The 20,287-nt window shown below is 44.9% G+C and overlaps 1 protein-coding gene across 1 annotated transcript in view; it reads left to right on the forward strand.

Moving 5' to 3' along the window:
• Positions 1-18,617, forward strand: part of LAMA1 (laminin subunit alpha 1) — a 124,771-nt gene extending 106,154 nt beyond the window's left edge. Inside the window, exons 49-63 of the mRNA XM_044934772.2 lie at positions 1,722-1,872; positions 2,738-2,882; positions 3,672-3,813; positions 5,934-6,048; positions 6,272-6,442; positions 7,704-7,855; positions 8,801-8,986; positions 9,586-9,721; positions 10,668-10,780; positions 12,105-12,294; positions 12,813-12,971; positions 13,820-13,973; positions 15,487-15,620; positions 17,185-17,407; positions 18,256-18,617. Coding sequence (XP_044790707.2) covers positions 1,722-1,872; positions 2,738-2,882; positions 3,672-3,813; positions 5,934-6,048; positions 6,272-6,442; positions 7,704-7,855; positions 8,801-8,986; positions 9,586-9,721; positions 10,668-10,780; positions 12,105-12,294; positions 12,813-12,971; positions 13,820-13,973; positions 15,487-15,620; positions 17,185-17,407; positions 18,256-18,416 — 2,332 coding nt within the window. The 3' untranslated portion in view covers positions 18,417-18,617. The remainder of the gene's footprint in view (positions 1-1,721; positions 1,873-2,737; positions 2,883-3,671; positions 3,814-5,933; positions 6,049-6,271; positions 6,443-7,703; positions 7,856-8,800; positions 8,987-9,585; positions 9,722-10,667; positions 10,781-12,104; positions 12,295-12,812; positions 12,972-13,819; positions 13,974-15,486; positions 15,621-17,184; positions 17,408-18,255) is intronic.
• The last annotated feature ends 1,670 nt before the right edge of the window (positions 18,618-20,287 follow it).

Here is a 20,287-nt window from a genome sequence, read left to right on the forward strand (position 1 = left end):
TTAGCTCCGTGAGTTAATAAACTACTTCTAGTAACTGAATCCATTTGAGCAGGCCAGTGATTAGAATTCATTGTGCTTTTCACCTTTGTGTGTAATTTTCCATTATTAAATCATTAATATGGTCCAGTGATGCCCTTTAGATTTAAAAAAAATTTTTTTCTCAATGTGATCATGTACCTTTAACTTTGGCTTATATTATCAAGGAAGCTAACTGGTTTTTTTTGTTCGTTTGTTTGTTTTTAATTCCTCTTTGAATATATTTGTACTCCTTTAGTGTGGTGTCAGCATACATTTATAATTATGAAAAATCTCTTAGATCCTTAAAGGATAATATAAAATCATTGATTTTAACAGTTCACATCTAAATATGGGGGGATAAGATCTTTAATCGGCAGGCCTTTATTACTGTGTAGGTTCTGAGTGGCTGGTGCAGCAGCGCAGTGGTTGCTTAGCTGACCTTTGATAGGGCAGTCTTCTTTTCTTTGCATATATTAAATCATGTATCACCCTTCCAGAGAGGTTCTCTCATGATCCCTGTTTTACAGATAGAGGGAATGAGACACAGAGAGGTTAGGTAACTTTTCTGAGGTCACACAGCTAGTAAGTTGGGGAGTTGAAATTTGAACCCCAGCAATCTGCTGCTAGAATCTGTGTGCTTCCCTACATGAATCCAATCTTCCGAAGGTAAAGCAATGGGACTGGCTTCTAGGAGGTGATTAAGAATTAGACCATAGTTGATTTATGCACAGTGTATTTCTTATACTTCTTTATGGGAGATCTCAAGACAGAAATTTTCAGAAAGAATAGGACTATAGAAAGCTATCAATTTGAAGCCTTGGGTTTTACAGAGTACCGCTACGTTTTACTTTGTCAACAGAAACGCTGTCATTGTTGCGTCTTCTGTCTCTGCTTGGAGTTGTGACTCAGAGTTTGGTTATTACACCTTTACCAGGAGAAAGTGCAAATTCATACCCCCGGCCCAGACACTCTAATCTAAATTTCACTCTCAAGCCCTATGACATTCCAGAAAAGTACCTTTTGAACATAATAATGACATGTTCCAAGTACTTTGCATTTGAAGAGTAAATCAAGTCAGCTTTTTGAGGCATGGGGAAAACTGCAAAACACTTATCTAAGATATGCTGGAGTCCACAGTGTGTAACTGAGTTGTAAGCTCATCTTGCAGATTTTTGAGACTCTGTTTGGTCAATGATATTTTTGTAAGCTGATCCTTCTGGCACATTGGTACGGATTTGTTTTCCATTATTAGTCCAGTTTAACTGATGCATTTAGTTAAAACCAGCACCAGGTAATAAATGCCAATATAAAATTTATTCCAGAAGCACTGAAGTTAAGACAGGACATTAAAGGAAATGAGATATTAAAGGACATCAAAGTCACATTAAAGGAAATTAGAGCAAATGAAAATCTAGTTGCTAAGGAGAACTATTTATAGCCACAATTCATCCTTTGAGGAAATTTCTTTTTACTACAGTGAATGCTGCCTACGTTAACTCGCTTTTCTTTATAAAGCAACTGGGTGCTTGTCTCATATTATCTCATGGGGGGCATCTTTTAAGTTATTATGACTTAAGACTTGCTATCAAATTACGGAAATACATGCTCTATGACAGTTTTTTGAGGAAGAACTCATGAGTGTCGTGTGTCCTTGTGAACTACCTTCCTGAGAACAGGTTATATTTCACCCTCTCTCTGTACAGCCCCCAGGATGAAGATGCCTCTTTCCATTTTGCTGGGAGTGGGTATTCTGTCGTGGAGAAGACTCTCCGGGCTACTGTGACTCAGATAATTATGCTTTTTAGTACCTATTCACCTAACGGGCTGCTTCTGTACCTGGCTTCAAATGGCACCGTAAGAGTCTTTAAGGGTTCTATGCCCTGCTGTGCATATACAGTTGGATTGCTATGAGGATATTTATTAAATGATTGTTTTATGAGCACATACAAGGATAATATATACACATGTATGCCATACTAGTTTGTCATTTTAAATTATTTATCAGTACAAACTCACTGACAAACATTTGAAAAGCATGTCAAATAGAAAATAGCTTCCCATCATTATGTGCATTTAGCCATGTCCAACTCTTTGCAACCCTACGGACTATAGCCCACCAGGCTGTTGTGTCTATGGGATTCTCCAGGCAAGAGTACTGAAGTGGGTTGCCATGCCTTCCTCCAGGGGAATATTCCCAACCTGTGGATCCAACCTGAGTCTCCTGCGTCTCCTGTACTGCAGGTGGACTCTACCCACTGAGCCACCTGGGAAGCCCTCCCCTCATTATAAATGTCACTTAAACATTTATTATTAGATTTTGAGCCTAAATAAGAGGTCTTGTTTTATTCACTGTGACTTCCTAATCTTATTTGAATTCCATCAGAGGAGTTCCTGTTCTTATTTTTATCTTGAGTGCGGGTGATCTTTCTGTTTTGTGGTTGTATTTTTAGGACTGGCTCATTTGTCAATCTAAGTGAACAAGATGCAGAGAGTCCACTTCTCTTATTGTGTTGTGGACTTTGACGTTCATGAGTTTATTTCACACGTCTGTATATTAATCTAGAAAGCTTTGTGGACACTTTTAATGTCCAACTATTAGGCCAGATCCTGTTCTCTCAGTTTGACTGTAGGAGATTTCCACCCTCCCTGACTTGGAGGGGAAAGAAATCTTGTGATAATAATGTAACCATGGGTAAGTGTTTTCTCTTGTTTTTTACAGAAAGACTTTTTATCCATTGACCTGGTCGATGGCAGAGTCAGGGTGACAGTTGACCTGGGTTCTGGGCCCCTTGCTCTGATTACCGACCGACGCTATAATAATGGAACGTGGTACAAAATTGTCTTCCAGCGAAATAAAAAGCAAGGTAAGTATGAGGACAGACAGACAAAATGCCCTGGTAGGAATGGAAATCTTTCCAAAGTTAGCAGTCTTTGTTTTTTCTTTAGCTTTCTGAGTCTTCTTGAATGACATGCTATTCAAAAGCCCTTGTTTTCTTTGGAATTCTGAGCACTGGGATTCACAGCTTGGTGAAGGAATATTCTATTTGTCTGTGGTTTCCAAATGCATTGGGCTTCCCTGGTAGCTCAGTTGGTAAAGAATTGCCCTGCAATTCAGGAGATCCCGGTTTGATTCCTGGGTCTGGAAGATCCGCTGGAGAAGGGATACGCTACTCACTCCAATATTCTTGGGCTTCCCTGGTGGCTCAGCTGAAAAAGAATCCCCCTGCAATGTGGGAGACCTGGATTCGATCCCTGGGTTGGGAAGATCCCCTGGAGATGGGAAAGACTATCCACTCCAGTATTCTGGCCTGGAGAATTCCATGGACTGTATAGTCCATGGAGTTGCAAAGAGTCGGACACGAATGAATGACTTTCACTTTTGCAAATGCATTATTTAACATTAAAGGCTAAATTGGAATCAAAGGTCAAATTGATTCCATTTTCTTTCACACATTGTGGTGCCATTTAGCATGTGCATTCTGGATTTATTGACTTGTAAAGAGGGTTTTCATTTGCCCTTTAACAGTCAAGAACATTCCTTGGTCAAATTTGCAGGATGGAAAAGAATATGTCTTTGTTAATGAACTTTGTGAGATGTCTGTGTTTTGTTTTACTGTAGAAAATGATTTTCTTATCCCCTGGATCTCCTCTAGGGCTCCTAGCAGTTATTGATGCTTATAACACCACCTACAAAGAAACCAAGCAAGGAGAGACTCCAGGGGCATCTTCTGACCTCAATCGTCTGGATAAGGATCCAATTTATGTGGGTGGATTACCAAGGTCGAGGGTGGTGAGGTATGATACCACACTGCAGAATTGTTGTGTCCCTAATTACTATTTTCGTTTCCATAACAAAATCCCACAAACCGGCCAGCTTAAACAACAGAAGTGATTAACAAATGTATAAGAAATGTCTCTTACGATATCTGGAGGCTGCGATTCTGAAATCAGGTGTCCACAGAGCTGCTTCCATCTGAGGATCATGAGAAAGAATCTGTTCCATGCTGTCTCTGGGCTTCTGGTAGCTTCAGGCATTCCTCAGCTTGTAGGTGGCATTCTTCATCTGTGCGAACACATTGTCTTCCCTCTGTGTCTCTCTGTGACCAAATTTCCCCTTTTTATAAGCACACCACTCATACTGGATTAGAACCTATCCTAATGACCTCATCCTAACTTGATTACAACCACAAAGACCTATTTCCAAGTATGGTTACATTCAGTACCTTATGAATACTACGTCAAAGTAGAATGTTAGAAAGTCAAAATCTTTTTTGAGAGGAGGTAGAGAACATAATTGAGCCCATAGCACTCTGTTTTGATTAGTATGCCATATTTGTTGTTGTCGTTTAGTCTCCAAGCTGTGTCCAACTCTTTGCAACCCCCTGGACTGTAGCATACCAGGCCTCTCTGTCCTTCACTATCTCCTGGATTTTGCTCAGATTCATATCCATTGAATTGGCGATGCTATTTAACCATCTCATCTTCTGCCGCCCTCTTCTCCTATTGCCCTCAATCTTTCCCAGCATCAGGGTCTTTTCCAGAGAGTCGGCTCTTCACATCAGGTGGGCCACGTATTGGAGCTTTAGCTTCAGCATCAGTCCTTCCAGTGAACATTCAGGATATATTTCCAAGTATGCCATATACTTGAGAAATAAAGAAAGCCTCTTGTAGTAAAATTTATGGTGTTCTACTTACTGCCTGTAGAACATCTAAAAATGGTAACTGTGTAATATTTGGAGACCTCACTTCCCATCACACGTCATTCTCCTGTCCAGACTTTCTACTAGAAAAATCTCTTTGGAGACAAAAAAAAAAAAAAAAAAAAGATCGTGCTTTCTGCAGACTTATCTGGATTCCCCGTTTGTGTGATTAGAGTGAATAATGTATGTGAAAGCTGAAAGACCAGCATCAGCAAGTTGGATTAAAGATAGCAGAGAAGAGGTGCACTGATTCTGATTCTTGTTTAGCTTTGCGACTTTAATAATTCACATAAACTTTCTGTAGTTTGCTGTTCTCAGTTTTGTAATTTTGAACTGGGGACAAATTAAGCGAGACGTTTCTTTCACACCATTAAAGAAAAAGAATGCATCCACAGCTGGCAGTGAAGGCAGCCGAGCTCCCAGAGACTGAACCGTAAACCATGAGCCGTAACTTCCTTAGGACAGTGCGCTGCCTTTCTTATAACCGGCCCCTGTTTTGGTGAGTGCGTCCAAATGCTAATGACTGTAATAGTTTCCCTGAAAAATATTAAGCAGGGTTTGTCTAGGTAGCCACCTAGGTGGTTGCTGTTCAGTTGCTCAGTTCTGACCGACTCTTTATGACCCCATGACCTGCAGCCCTCCAGGCTTCCCTGTTCTTCATTATCTCTGGAGTTTGCTCAGACTCATGTCCATGGAGGCAGTGATGCCATCCAACCATCTCATCCTCTATCGCCCCCTTCTCTTGCCCTCAATCTTTCCCAGCATCAGGGTCTTTTCCAGTGAGTCAGCTCTTGGCATCAGGTGGCCAAAGACAGGGAGCTTCAGCTTCAGCATCAGTCCTTCCAATGAATATTCAGGGTTAATTTCCTTTAGGATTGACTGGTTTGATCTTCTTGTGTCCAGTAGACTCTAAGAGTCTTCTCCAGCATCACAGTTTGAAAGCATCAACTCTTCGGTGCTCAGCCTTCTTTGCGGCCATCTGGGTAGTTGTGCTCACTAAATTCGATCCTTTTCTTTAGTCCTAAGGCGGGCACATGTTTGACCTGAATTCTCACCATCTCACGGTCAGTAACCTTTTTACAGGGAGACCTAGACATTTTTACAGGGAGACCATGACACCTGAAAGGAGATCTTCCTTGTTTTTATTTCTTCTTTTAAACCTGGAGTTATAAGATCCAAACTTTGTTGCTGCTGCTCTCCTGTCCTTCCCTACAGGAAAGGTGTCTCCAGCAAAAGCTACGTGGGCTGCATCAAAAACCTGGAAATATCCAGATCGACCTTTGATTTACTCAGAAATTCCTATGGCGTGAGGAAAGGCTGTATACTGGAGGTGGGGAGCATTTTATGAATATTGAAACAAGTGTAATAATATTAGGGCGAGTAAATCAAATGCACATTGATGAACTAATGTCCTAAGCAACAGGATCTAAACCAGGGGACTGAATAGAAAAGAGGGGGTGGGGTAAACAGCAGCAGCCCCTGGGTGATGGTTGGGTGGGGGAGGTTCCACACACGGTGGACCTGATGGGCTTTCTTCTCTCCTCTCTGACCAGCCTGTCCGAAGCGTCAGCTTCTTGAGAGGTGGCTATGTTGAATTGCCCCCCAAGTCTCTGTCACCAGACACGGAGTTGTTGGCAACATTTGCCACCAGGAACAGCAGTGGCATCATCCTGGCTGCCCTGAGCCAGAGCAGTGAGAAGCCAGGTGATCGGCAGGCCCATAGGGTGAGTGACCCAGAGGCTCTCAAGCCAGGAGCTCAGGGAGGAAATGACTTCAGGAAACATTGGATGGAAGATGACTTAGTTCTAACGTGTATTCTAGCCGTGTGCCTGGTGGTTTATGGGGGCACATTTTTACTAAGGAAACGTGTTCATTGCTGAATGTGTTTTCCTTCATGAATCAGTGGTGTCTTTGTGTTGCAAAGTCCATCTTCCTTGTCCAGCCACTGAGAAGCAAGACAGTGTCTACCTTGGATCATAATAAAATAGGTGATATTTACCCTTTCCTCTCCTCAGACTTTATATATTATGTAATTTGAAGAGACTCAGAGAATGCTAAGGTATTGTATTAATGAAAGAGAAGTCACAGAGCTACAATTTAGAGTATGGCTCTCTACTGTGCAAGATATTTTATGGACACTGTATGTGTGTGTGTATCTGTGTGTTTATTCAGTGAAATTTTATTCAGCCATAAAATAGGAGGAAATCCTATGAATGAACACGTATGAACCTCGAGGACATTATGTTAAGTGAAATAAGTTAAATGGAGAAAGACAAGTACTGTATGATCTCACTTATATGGGGAAACTTAAAAAAAAAAAAAACTCATAGAAACAGAACAGACTGGTGGTCAGCAGAGTTTTGTAAGGGCAGGAGGGAACTGGGTGGAGAGGGCCAAAAGGCGCAAACGCGCAGCTGTAAGAGGATCAGGGGGCGATGTACAGCGCGCTGACTATAGTCACCACACCATATTGCATTTGAAAGTTGCTAAGAGAGTGGATCTTAAAAGCTGTCCCCATAAGAAAAAGATGTTGCAACTATATGAGGTGATCGATGTTAACTAAGCTTATTGTCGTGATCATTTTGTGATATGTTCAAATATCCAATGGTTGTGTTGTATACCTAAGGCTAATACAGCGGTATATGCCAATCATGTCTCAGTAAACCTGGGGAAAGAGAGAAATAGATCAGTGACTTATGACGTGACTATTTGTTAGTACATAACGTAGCAATAAGTAAGTGTGAAGACTGTAGAAATGGAAATCTTTGATGTGGTTAGTGATAAGAGCCTAATGCAGAAAGTAAATTAAGTGGGCAGAGATTAGAAAGTAGCATACGAAGTAGAAAGCAGTTGTGTCACATGGTGATGTTTTTAAGGAGCTGCTTCCTTGGCACTAATACAGCCACATTGCCTTCATCAGATGATAATTCTTTAAATCCTATAGTAATGTCTTTTCTATGGGAATTCGCTGTGTCTCCTTCCTAGCCCTTCTGGTCTATCATGCTAATCAAAGGCCATGTTGAAGTGCATGTTAACCCTGGGGATGGAACCAGCCTGAGAAGAGCTCTCCTGCAGGCTCCCACGGGCACCTACGGTGACGGTCAAGAGCATTCCATCTCCATGATAAGGAGCGGAAGGTATTTGCCTGACCTTACGAAGGTTCCCCAGTAGGATGCCTGTATGGGGCTCTTTGCAGTGAAATGATTGGGATAATTAGTATGATGTCATTAGCATTCAGTTTTTAGAGTTCCAAAATAATTCTAGAAGCTTGCTGGAAGACCTCCTTGGAAATCAATTTCATTTGCTTTGTAATAAGACATTTGCATATTTTTCATAATTGAATAACCTTAACCCCGCCCTTTCGTGGGGCCCAGCATAAATTGTCTTTAGTTGGAAGAATTCTGTGTCAAATACCATTCATTACAGTGTTAGTAAATCCTCATAGTGAGTGGGAAAATGGTAAATAACTGTAGTGTGTCAGTTGTGTCTGACCCTTTGCGACTGAACCCAGTCTGTAGCCTGCGAGGCTCCTCTGTCCCTGGGACTTTCCAAGCAAGAATATTGGAGTGGGTTGCCATTTCCTCCTTCAGGGGATCTTCCTGTCCCAGGGGTTGAACCTGCCTCTCCTGTATGGCAGGCAGATTTTTTACCGCTGAGCCACCCAGGAAGCAAATTTTAATAGTGAATCGTATAATAGTAAATAGCAACAATGCAAATAGTAAAATGTAAATAGTAGTAAGTAGTGTTAGAGTAACATTTCTGTATTAATCTCCCTCAAAAACTATGGACCAAATGTTTTAAAAACACACTGGACATTTTGTCACAGATAAAGAAGTAGAGGATATGCTCCAAAAAGCACTCGAACTGAATAATGTTTAATCACATTACATTCATTTTGGGAAAATGTTCAGCTGTCTCTTTTCATGTTCAAGAGTTGCCTTTTTTTAATTCACACATGTTAAATTTCATGTTAAAAAATTTCTTTCAGGGAAAACTTTTATTAGTAAGAACTTGCTGGAATAAAATGGACAGTGATGTTTCATTGTATTTAAAAACCTTTATATTCTCCTTTGACTCTTTAGAGTTGTTACTGTTCAAGTGGATGAGACAACTCCTGTGGAAATGAAGTTGGGCCTGTCAGCAGAAAGCAGGACTATAAATGTGTCCAGCCTGTATGTTGGGGGCATTCCAGAGGGTGAGGGGACACCCATGCTCAAGATGAGAAGCTCGTTCCACGGCTGTATCCGAAACCTGGTCTTTAACATGGAGTAAGTATGACTGTACTCAGCCTGACTATGCCCATCCTGATCTTTCAATGCCCAGTACCGACACTAATCTACAGTCTAATTTTGCCACTGGAGCTGGCCTCAAATTCTGCAAGTTCCCAAATAATAAGTGGATCCCGTGTTTTATCATGAAAGTCCCCCCAGATGGCCTTTATTGAACTAGAATGGTGGACAGTCTGTCATCATGCATGAGAAAGAAAAGAACCGCTAGGCATTGCTTCCACAGGTGCGGCTAGTGGTAAAGAACCTTCCTGCCAATGCAGGAGACTTAAGAGATGTGGGTTCTATCCTTGGGTCAGGAAGATCCCCTAAAGGAGGGCATAGCCACCCACTCCAATATCCTTGCCTGGAGAATTCTATGGACAGAAGAGCCTGGGTGGGCTACAGTCCATGGGGTCACAGAGTCGGACACGACTGAAGAGACTGAGCATGCATACGGGCTTCTAGTCATTGTGGGAAATGGTCGATTCGGTTACTTTTAAGAGTATTGTATTAGTATTTTTTAATGGATTTTAAGTGTTCAGTAATCGTGTTGGCTTGTATTATCATCATTGATTCTGAAACGCTTTGTTTGTATCTAGACTTCTGGATTTCACGAGTGCCACTGACTATGAACATGCAGACCTGGACTCCTGCTCACTCTCAGAGAGGCCGAAGCTAGCTGTCTACCGAGAGGACGGAGAACTCCCGCCAGAGCCCCAGCCTTTACCAAGTGCAGTAAGAAGGCCCTTCTTTAATTATGCAGTTTAGTATTAGTCGTGTCTGACTCTTTGTGACCCCCATGGACTGTAGCCTGCCAGGCTCCTCTATCCATGGGATTCTCCAGGCAAGAATACTGGAGTGGGTGGGTTGCAATTCCTTTCTCCTAGGGATCTTACCTACCCAGGTATTGAACTTGTGTCTCCTGAATTGCAGGCAGACTCTTTACCATCTGAGCCACCAGGGAAGCCCTTGTTAGCTTTCACTTTTCTTTCTGTTTGATGATTTCTCTGCTTCCTTGGTTGAGAGCTCATGCTGTGATGATGCAGATGGCTCAGTTGTATAGAGCAAGGCCCATCTCTGAGTTCAGGGCGGTGGTATTGGTAGCCTCCATCCACTGACCTGGGAAACTGAGTCTACGGCCTTACTCGGCCTGGACCCAGGGCACCTGCCCTCCAGCCCGGCTCCTCCTGGCTACACCTCGCTCCTGTCGAGGAGGAACCACCTTGGCCTGTCCCCTGTGGGCACGTACAGTCCCCTGCTGCCCATGTGCCAGCTGTTCCTGCAGCCGCTGACCCTTCAGGCCTTCCCCAGAGCAGGTTTTTTTTTTTGAGGGGGAGTGGTTGCAGGCACAAGCAAGGCCTTTGCCCCTTGGACCTGATGAAAATTCATGGGAATATGGTGAACTTGAGTGGGATTGAGGTAAAAAACAGAGGCTCTAATTGCCTTCTCAGAGAGACAGAGGGGTATGGAACAAATAGCCAAGAAGGTAAAGGCAGTGCTGGTGTGTTTGTGTTGCTGGTGTGTTTGTGTTGCTGGTGTGTTTGTGTTGCTGGTGCTCTGACACCCTCGCTTCTGAGATGTTTCCTTCGTGGAAAGACATGTTTGTGTTGCAGGGTGTGGGGAAGGGCGGGGGTGGTGGGCCTGGCCTTGCATGGCTGTGAGCCGTGTGCATCTCTTACAGGAACTGTGCGCCACGGAAAGGGCCCCAGAATACATCCCCAGTGCCCACCAGTTTGGCCTTGCAGAAGGCAGCCACTTGGTGCTGCCCTTTAACCAGCTGGCTGTCCGAAAGAGGTAGGTGATGCTCTAATGTCCTCACGAGATGTCTCATTGCTAGAAGAATCCCGGGCATATTCTTCAGCAGTGAGTCTTTTCCGGAAGAAGCTTCTCGTGTTTCATGAGAAGTGAACACTTTGGTGTGTTCAGCTTGCCACCACGAGGCGGCAGTGAGAGGCAAAGAGGAACGCAGCTCCTGTGCGGCTCAGATGCGCCAGCGTGGCTCGGCCGGGTTCCGTGGTTTGTCTGGACCCCGTCTTGATGATGGTGGGTGGCTGCCTCTCTGGCAGTGTGGAGGAGAGCCCTGGCTACCTATACCCCTCTTCCTTCTGGAATCCTAAGTCCCCTGAAGCTGTCTTCTGGACACTGAACCCAATTCTACAAGAAGCATTCACTAATCAGCAGAAACGGCCCCCCCAGCTCTATCACCATGACCCCAAATTCCTGGAGCCACACGCACGCCAGCCTGCAAGTTCCCTCTGCCCTTCACACCTGGCTGTCCCAGGCAGCCTTCTCCAGCCGGGGAAGCCGGCTCACATCCCAGAGAGCTCGTGGCCAAGGCTCCTCAGGACCTGCATGCCTCCCTGTCCTGCTGTGGGTCTCAGCCCCGCAGTCCACGCCCTCGGCTCTGCAGTGCTCTATGCCTCTGTCGCCGCCATCTGGGGTCACTGCCCCTTGTCTCCTGCCTTCAGTCCCCATGAGCTTGGTAGCTGCCCAGCCCTTGATCTTTGAGGTCCTCTGGCTCCGATCTGTCAGAGGTCTTTTCCCTCGTTCCTCCCTGGCTGCCTTCTCCCCGTGGTCACACCGCTGAGCACTTCCTAAGTACCCACCCCACTTGCACAATCTCGCTTTAAGCATCCTGCTAACCACCTCTCTCTCCTCCTTACTTCTCTCTCCAGCAGCTGCTCACCCCCATCAAGACCTCTGAGCCCTCCGGCTTTCTCACCATCATCACCATTTTTTGCCACAGCTCATTAGCCCCCTTCCCCACTGGCCTCCACGTGACCCAGTTTTAACTCTGTGGTATATTTCTGGTGTTAGTTTTGGGGAGAAAGGGACCCTCCTCTGTTCACTGCTTGATCCTCTGCTCCTAGGAAGATTCCTGGCAGATGGAGGAGGTAGGCAGTTACCACAAATGAATGAATGGATAGGTCAATGAAAGGATGGATGACCTGAGATGTTCAAAACAGATGTTGAAACACTTACTGGGGTCTTTGAATTTAAAGAGTGACTTTAATTGAAATTAATTTAATTGAAGAAATTTAATTGAAATTAAAAAGTGAATTTAAAGAATTAAAGAGTGAGAGCGTGTTCCTTCCTGAGAGCCCTCGCCTCCCTCCAGGCTCTCAGTTCAGCTGAGCATCCGCACATTCGCCTCCAGTGGCCTGGTGTACTACATGGCTCACCAGAACCAGGTGGACTACGCCGCGCTCCAGCTGCACTCGGGCCGCCTCCACTTCACCTTCGACCTTGGGAAGGGCAGGACCAAGGTCTCACACCCTGCGCTGCTCAGCGACGGCCAGTGGCACACGGTAGGCTCTCGGGAAGGTGGGGTCACTCGTGCCAAGCTCTGTTCCACAGCCCCTCGTGTGCACTCCGTTTCACAGTAGTGGGGATCAACCCCTTTGATTTCCAGCTTGCTCTGTGTCTGATATCTGCCCCATAGAATGTAGGCTCCTGAAATACCCTCAAGGGATCACTCAGTGCATGACACTTAGTAGGCACTCAGCAAACACTGGTAGAATGAACAAAATGTTCATTCACCAGGTATGTTCTTGGTTTGACGAGAAGTCAACCAAGCCCATGGGTGGTGTGAATGGGCCCAACCTGATGTCCTTGCTTGCGTGTTGCTGTGATGGGGACTCTCCAGCAGGTCAGGAGCAGCTAACCTGCTCCAGGCTCAGCCTCCTCTCAACCCCGGAGGTGCGAACACCTGAGCCGTCCTTGAGGGTTCCATTCGGGTTATTACTCCAGCAGTGAACAGATGCTGCAAACAGCTGTTGTTTTCTCAGATTCCTTAGAAATGACTCATGTCTTTGGATCGCTCTAGGTCAAGACAGAGTACTTTAAAAGGAGGGGCTTCATGACGGTCGACGGCCAGGAATCGCCCATGGTGACCACGGTGGGAGATGCCACCACGCTAGACGTGGAAGGAAAGCTGTACCTCGGAGGCCTCCCCTCCGAGTACAGGGCCAGGAACATTGGAAACGTAAGCAGCGTGTTCTCCGTAGGCCTATTTTTACCTTTATTGTGGTGGTTGTTTGTCTTGTGGAGGAATGTATTTATGTTTAAATTACCGTGTTTGGGCCTGGAGCTTGCCCGCAAAATGGAAACATTTGGAACCACATCCCTCGACTGTGTGTTGGGGCTTCTCCTTGAAGCCCAGCCTGCCTTCCTGTTGGTTAGTGAACAAACAATTCCCTTCCCACAGGCGTTTAGCCTCAGTGCAACTCAGGAAAAGTCCAGCAAATTTGTATTTGCAGGTTAGAACACGCCACAGTCTTTTCTTTTTTCCTGATTTTTCATTTATCATTTTTGACCGTGCTGGGTCTTTGTTGCTGCGCCTGGGCTTTTCTCTAGTTGTAGCAAGAGGGGGCCGCTCTCTGGTTGTGGAGCACGGGCTTCATTGCAGTGCCTTCTCCCGTTGCGGAGCACAGGCTCTAGGGCGCACGGGCTTCAGCAGTTGCAGCTCCCCGGTTCTAGGGCACTGGCTCAATAGTTGTGTGACACACAGGCTTAGCTGCTCCATGGCATGTGGGATCTTCCCAACCGGGGATCCAACCTGTGTCTCCTTCACTGGCACGTGGATTCTCTACCCCTGAACCCCCAGGGAAGCCCCACTCCACAGTCTTGATTTCCACAACGTTTACTCAATAGAAAACCCTTTTTACTCTGTTATAGTAGCTTTAAGTTAGACCTTCATGTGAAGTATGGTGGCCACTGGATTTTTAAAACCGAAAGACAGTGTTTTACTGTGTTGTGTTGAAGGGTGGGAACAGCGTGTGCTTGTCCTTCTCATGTCCTCACCGTCGCCTACTCCTGCATCATTTCACTTAGATCACCCACAGCATCCCTGCCTGCCTCGGGCAGGTGACAGTGAACAGCCAGCAGCTGCACGCGGACAGCCCCGTGTCTACGTTGGCAGTGACCAGGTGCTATGCCGTGGCCCAGGAAGGAACTTTCTTTGAAGGCAGTGGATACGCAGCCTTCGGTATGTACGATCATCCATCTCACAGGCAGTCTCTGGGATGCCCTGCAGTCTAAGATGATGAGGATCCAGGAATCGTCCGATAGGACAGGACCCGCTGCACAAGCTGCAGTGAGAACACGAATTCTGGATTCTCAGCATCTTGTGTAAAAACCTGCTCACCCGTCATGGTACCCAGATGGCCTCCTCTCGTCAGGAGAGGTGACCCTCCAGACGGCAATATGTGGTCCTGGTGTCATCTGTACTGGCCCCAGATTTACATAAGGCAAAAGCTGTCACTGTTCAGGTTAATAAAGACCTTTGAATTCAAAACCAGCACCATAAAATGTCTGGACCAGCCAGCCAAGTGAGACTCAGTTTTGATGAAGAAATTAACTCTGTTTAGACTGTTGAAATATTCATGAGTAGTAAGTAGAGGAATTTAAATCTCTAAAATGCTTTAGGATGGAAATTCCTCAAGGCTTAGAAGTAGCCCTTGTTAAATATCTTACGTGCTTTCCCACTTCAGATGCTTAATTGGTCAGCTAAACCTGGTGATTCAGTGGTAAAGAATTCGCCTGCCAAGCAGGAGATGTGGGTTTGATCTCTGGGTTGGGAAGATCCCCTGGGGGAGGGCATGGCAACCCATTCCAGTATTCTTGCCTGGAGAAGCCCATGGACAGAGGAGCCTGGCAGGCTACAGTCCATGAAATCGAAAAGAATCTGACACGACTTAGGGACTGAACAACAGCAGCTTGCCGGCTAACTTCCTATTTGCACTCAAACAGTGCTCCCCTGGCTCCTGTTCTATTTCCTATCACAGGGAACTAATTTCTGGGCTCCTTTGCCTGGGGCTTTCAGGGAGGCTCTGGTGGAAGGTGGAGGTTGGGAGGGAGGAGAGGAAAAGCCAGCAGGCTTCTCTCTTGCACTCTGTGCTTCTAGTAACACCACCGTCTCCCACTTTTCCTTCAGCCTTGGGCCCCATAGGTAACAACTGCCTGCTATTGCTAATATCCCTAACTTAGTCCAGCTTCTTTATCACCTGAATGGAAAATTCATTCAATTAAAACCCCACTTAAAAAAAAAAAAAGCATAGTGTGGAGTCTAACACACTTAACACACTCAGCAAATAATGACACACCTGTTAGTGGATACTGGGAAAGTAAAGTGCTCTATTTTTTGGATGGATGATTAGCCAATTACATGGATCAAATCCCTTCTGACTTTTACCTACGTGGCTCTGGATAAAAGCATGTGCCCATGTCAGCTCTAGTCCGGTTTAGCCCAGCTGGTTGTGTGTTTTCTTTAAAAGCATCACTTCATCCTACGGAGGTGCAAGCTGAGGCTCAGGGGTGGAAGAGACTTGCTGGTGGGGGTGGAGCTGGATCCAGAGAAGGAGCTGGAGCTAGGTCTCGTGACCCTCATCAGGAGCCTGACAGCACAGCCAGCAAGCCAGCCTAGCCCCTGGCCTCTCTGAGCCTGTGCCTTCGTGCACCAGGCAGGCCCCATCACTGAGTGTCTTCCTTGTGTGTTTCAGTCAGAGAAGGCTACAAAGTGCGATCCGACGTGAACATCACGCTGGAGTTCCGTACCTCATCGGAGAACGGTGTCCTCCTGGGGATCAGCAGCGCCAAAGTGGATGCCATTGGACTGGAGATTGTAGATGGAAAGGTGAACGCTTAATCTGGATGGGCACCCCCCACCTCCCCCGCACATCTCATCCCAGTGTCAGAGACAGCAGTTGAGAAACAGTAGAAATATCTAGATCCAAATTTCTAATTATTCACTTTCATGGAATGGAGAAAAGATTCATTTAATATTTAAAAATAGATAATCCTAAAAAAGGGCTTCCCGAGTGACTCAGTGGTCAAGAATCTGCCTGCAATGCAGGAGACACAGGTTCAATCCCTGAGTCAGGAAGATCCTCTGGAGTAGGAAATAGCAACCCACTCCACTGTTCTTGCCTGGGAAATCCCATGGACAGAAGAGCCTGGTGGGCTACAGTCCAGGGGATCACTAAGAGTCAGACACGACTGAAGTGACTAAACAATAATAGCAAAGCTTCACATACAGCATAAGAAGTTGACAGTAGGATACGTAGTGTTTCCCTCCCACCTTCTGCAGGTCTCAGATTTTTTGTGCTACCACCTGGGGTGGTGGAGCATCCGTGGTTTTTCAGGAGGGAGTTAGTAAATGTTCCTTCACAGGTGCTATTGCAACAGCTGTGAACCAACTTTCTTAGTAGACCCGTGGGCTTCTGTCATGCTGAAAATATGACACTGATTTGAGGATGCATCAAAGATTGTGGCTCAGGCTTGCTCCCATGGAGGTGGCCGTTTTCCCTTCCGAAGCCTTGGGAATAGGCTAGCATCAGAATCCTTAGGACACTGTCTTACACCACTGTTTGTTTTTCATAGGTTCAGTTCAGTTGCTCAGTCATATCTGACTCTTTGCAACCCCATGGACTGCAGCACACCAGGCCTCCCTGTCCATCACCAACTCCCAGAATTTACTCAAACTCATGTCCATTGAGCTGGTGATGCCATCCAACCATTTCATCCTCTGTCGTCCCCTTCTGCTCCCACCTTCAGTCTTTCCCAGTTTCAGGGTCTTTTCAGATGAGTCAGTTCTTCACATCAGGTGGCCAGAGTATTGGAATTTCAGCTTCAACATCAGTCCTTCCAATGAATATTCAGGACTGATTTCCTTTAGGATGGACTGGTTGGATCTCCTTGCAGTCCAAGGAACTCTCAAGAGTCTTCTCCAACACCACAGTTCAAAAGCAGCAATTCTTCGGCACTCAGCTTTCTTTATAGTCCAACTTTCACATCCATACATGACTACTGGAAAAACCATAGCCTTGACTAGATGGACCTTTATTGGCAAAGTAATGTCTTTGCTTTTTAATATGCTGTCTAGGTTGGTCATAACTTTCCTTCCAAGGAGTAAGCATCTTTTAATTTCATGGCTGCAGTCACCATCTGCAGTGATTTTGGAGCCCCAAAAAATAAAGTCTGCCACTGTTTGCCCACCTATTTGCCATGAAGTGATGGGAATAGATGCCATAATCTTTGTTTTCTGAATGTTGAGCTTTAAGCCAACATTTTCATAGGTAGCCCTCCCTTTTAGCAGAATGCTCTGATTTTATGCACTCTAAGAACATCCTGTGAATGGACTGTGTTCCTTGAATAAGGAAGAATTCACCGAGGTATTGGCTTGTGTCTCGTTTGTTTAGCTCTTGTTTCACGTTAACAACGGTGCTGGGAGGATAACAGCCACATACGAGCCCAAAGCTCCCAGTAGGCTCTGTGATGGGAGATGGCACACCCTTCAGGCAAACAAGAGCAAGCATCGCGTGGTTTTGACTGTCGACGGGAACGTGGTTCGAGCGGAAAGTCTGCACGCCCAGTCCACCTCCGCTGATACCAACGATCCCATTTATGTCGGCGGCTATCCTGGTGCGTGTGATGTCTACTCTGCTCACTTTTCGAAGGGCACTGCCTCTGGGGGAAGTCTTATTCAGGGGGATAAAGAATAGGGGTGAAGAAAGATACATGGTTTGGGTAACAAATCCTTTACCATTGTAGCTCTATTCCAAATGCCTAGGAATTCTTGGAAAAATCAGAATAATCTACATATATAAGTTGATCAGGGCTTCCCAGGTGGCACTAGTGGTTAAAAAACAAAACAAAAAAACCTACCTGCTGATGCAGGAGATAAAAGAGACATGGGTTCAATCCCTGGGTTGGGAAGATCCCTTGGAGAAGGAAATGGCAGCCCACTCCAGTATTCTTCCCTGGAGAATCCCATGGACAGAGGAGCCTGGTGGGCTACAGTCCATGGGGTCTCACAGAGTCAGACACGACTGAAGCCACTTCGTATTCGTGCACGCGGAAGTTGATCATTAGGTAAGACTGAGAACATCAGGTATGGTGTACGATAAGCTGGGTGACTTTACTGACAGAAATCTTAAATGATGCCCTGAAGTGGGAATCAATTTATGGGTTGGTAATCATTTTAGAGGACAAGCATGTGTCTTACCCTCTCACATCGCTTTTCAGATTCTCCAAGTAATTAATACAAATGTTAATAAGATAAAAATCCCTTTTATGACAAGTCACAACTATGCCTTAAAATTATTGCTTATTAATAGTTTTCTATAAATTACGCTATCACTGAAGCCATGTATATGGAAAAATATTCTTCTAATCTTGATGCAGAAACCACAAGCGGTTAGTTTTGTTTCTACTGCTCTTCTCACATCATTTAATACAACAAGATTTATTTTGTCTTCTTTCCTAAACAGCTGATGTGAAGCAGAACTGCCTGAGCAGCCGGACCTCCTTCCGGGGCTGTGTGCGGAGGCTCACTCTGACTAAGGGCCCTCAAGTGCAGTCCTTCGACTTCAGCACAGCTTTCGACCTGCAAGGAGTTTTCCCTCATTCCTGCCCTGGGACTGAGTCCTGAACTTTGGGGAATCCTTCAGTTGGGAACCATCGTTTATATTTTGAGGACTATTTTATATTTTGTGAACTAAAATCTTTACAGTTCAGATTTCATTTCCAACTCAGGTTCAGTATTTCCAGAGAGAACGTTTTTGTTTATGTTTAACTAAAACCATGTGTACAACAAATACCTCTATTAAATAGTTTAAAATGTAAATTGAAATCACTGGCTCTTTTAAGTTTTTTTAATGAAACTTTTGAAATGTTCTGTTGATCGCCTGATAATACTTCATGTTTTGCATTTTAAACTTTTAAAAAATATCATTATAGACTATCATAGATTAGAGTGGTGTATGAATACTTTCATGGGCTTTCCCTGTGGCTCGGTGGTAAAGAACCCACCTGCCAATGCAGGAAAAGAGTTCGATCTCTGGGTCGGGAAGATCCCCTGGAGAAGGGAATGGCAACCTACTCCAGTATTCTTGCCTGGGCAATCCCAGGGACAGAGGAGCCTGGCTGGCTACAGTCGATGGGGTTGAAAAAAGAGTCGGACATGACTTAGCAACTAAACAACAACAACACGAATACTTTCATTTCTTTATCAAGAATTTAAGCTCCAATTTCTACAATGAGCAAGTAACACTATTGGTTCTATTCCAGCAGAGGGCACCAACTGTTTGCCACATAAGCACATTAAATAGACTTCAGCAAGTCAAAAAGCAAAGGGAACACAGGAAGACAGAGCCTGGTCTAAACAAAGCTTTGTTCTGAGAGGACCTAACCTAACAGAGCATTTTGCAAGATTAAAAAAAGAAGTGGCATCATAACTAGACAGCTAGTTAGCCCTTTTACTATTGTAACCGTTTTTCAGTGTACAGTTCCCTGCCTGAGGTACATTCACACTGTTGTACAACCATCACCACCAGCCAGTTCCAAGACTCACTCCGTCTTGCAAAACAAGCTCTGTACCTATTAAATACTAATTCCCAGCTGCCCTCTCTCCCCAGCTCCTGGCATCCACCATTTTTCTTCCTGTGTGCATGGGTCTGGCGACTCGAGTCACCGGAATCATTCAGCATCAGTCGGTCTGTGACTGACTTATGTTTCAGGGCATAAGGTCCTGTAGGATCATCCATGATGGAGTATGTGTTAGTGTCCTTCCTTTCTTAAGGCTGAGTAATATTCCATCGTGTGTATATACCATATTTTTAAATTTATTTTTTATTGAAGGATAATTGCTTTACAGAACTTCATTGTTTTCTGTCAAACCTCAACATGAATCAGCCATAGGTATACATAAATCCCCTCCCTTTTCAATCTCCCTCCCATCTCCCTCCCCACCCCACCCCTCTCGGTTGATACAGAGACCCTGTTTGAGTTTCCTGAGCCATACAGCAAATTCTTGTTGGCTATCTATTTTACATATGGTAATGTAAGTTTCCATGTTACTCTCTCCATGCATTTCACCCTCTCCTCCCCTCTCCCCGTGTCCACAAGTCTGTTCTCTATGTCTGTTTCTCAATTGCTGCCCTGAAAATAAATTCTTCAGAACCATTTTTCTAGATTCCATATATGTGCATTGGAATATGATATTTATCTTTCTCTTTCTGACTCACTTCACTCTGTATAATAGGTTCTAGGTTCATCCACCTCATTAGAACTGACTCAAATGCATTCCTTTTTATGGCTGAGTAATATTCCATTGTGTATACGTACCACAACTTCTTTATCCATTCACCTGTCAATGGGCGTCTAGATTGCTTCCATGTTCTAGCTATTGTAAATAGTGCTGCAATGAACAATGGGATTGATGTGTCTTTCTCAACCCTGTTTTCTTCAGGGTATATGCCTAAGTGAAAGAAAGAAAGTAAAGTCACTCAGTCATGTCTGACT

Source organism: Bubalus bubalis, chromosome 22 (genome assembly GCF_019923935.1).
Source record: "Bubalus bubalis isolate 160015118507 breed Murrah chromosome 22, NDDB_SH_1, whole genome shotgun sequence".
In the NCBI taxonomy this organism is placed as follows: domain Eukaryota; kingdom Metazoa; phylum Chordata; class Mammalia; order Artiodactyla; family Bovidae; genus Bubalus; species Bubalus bubalis.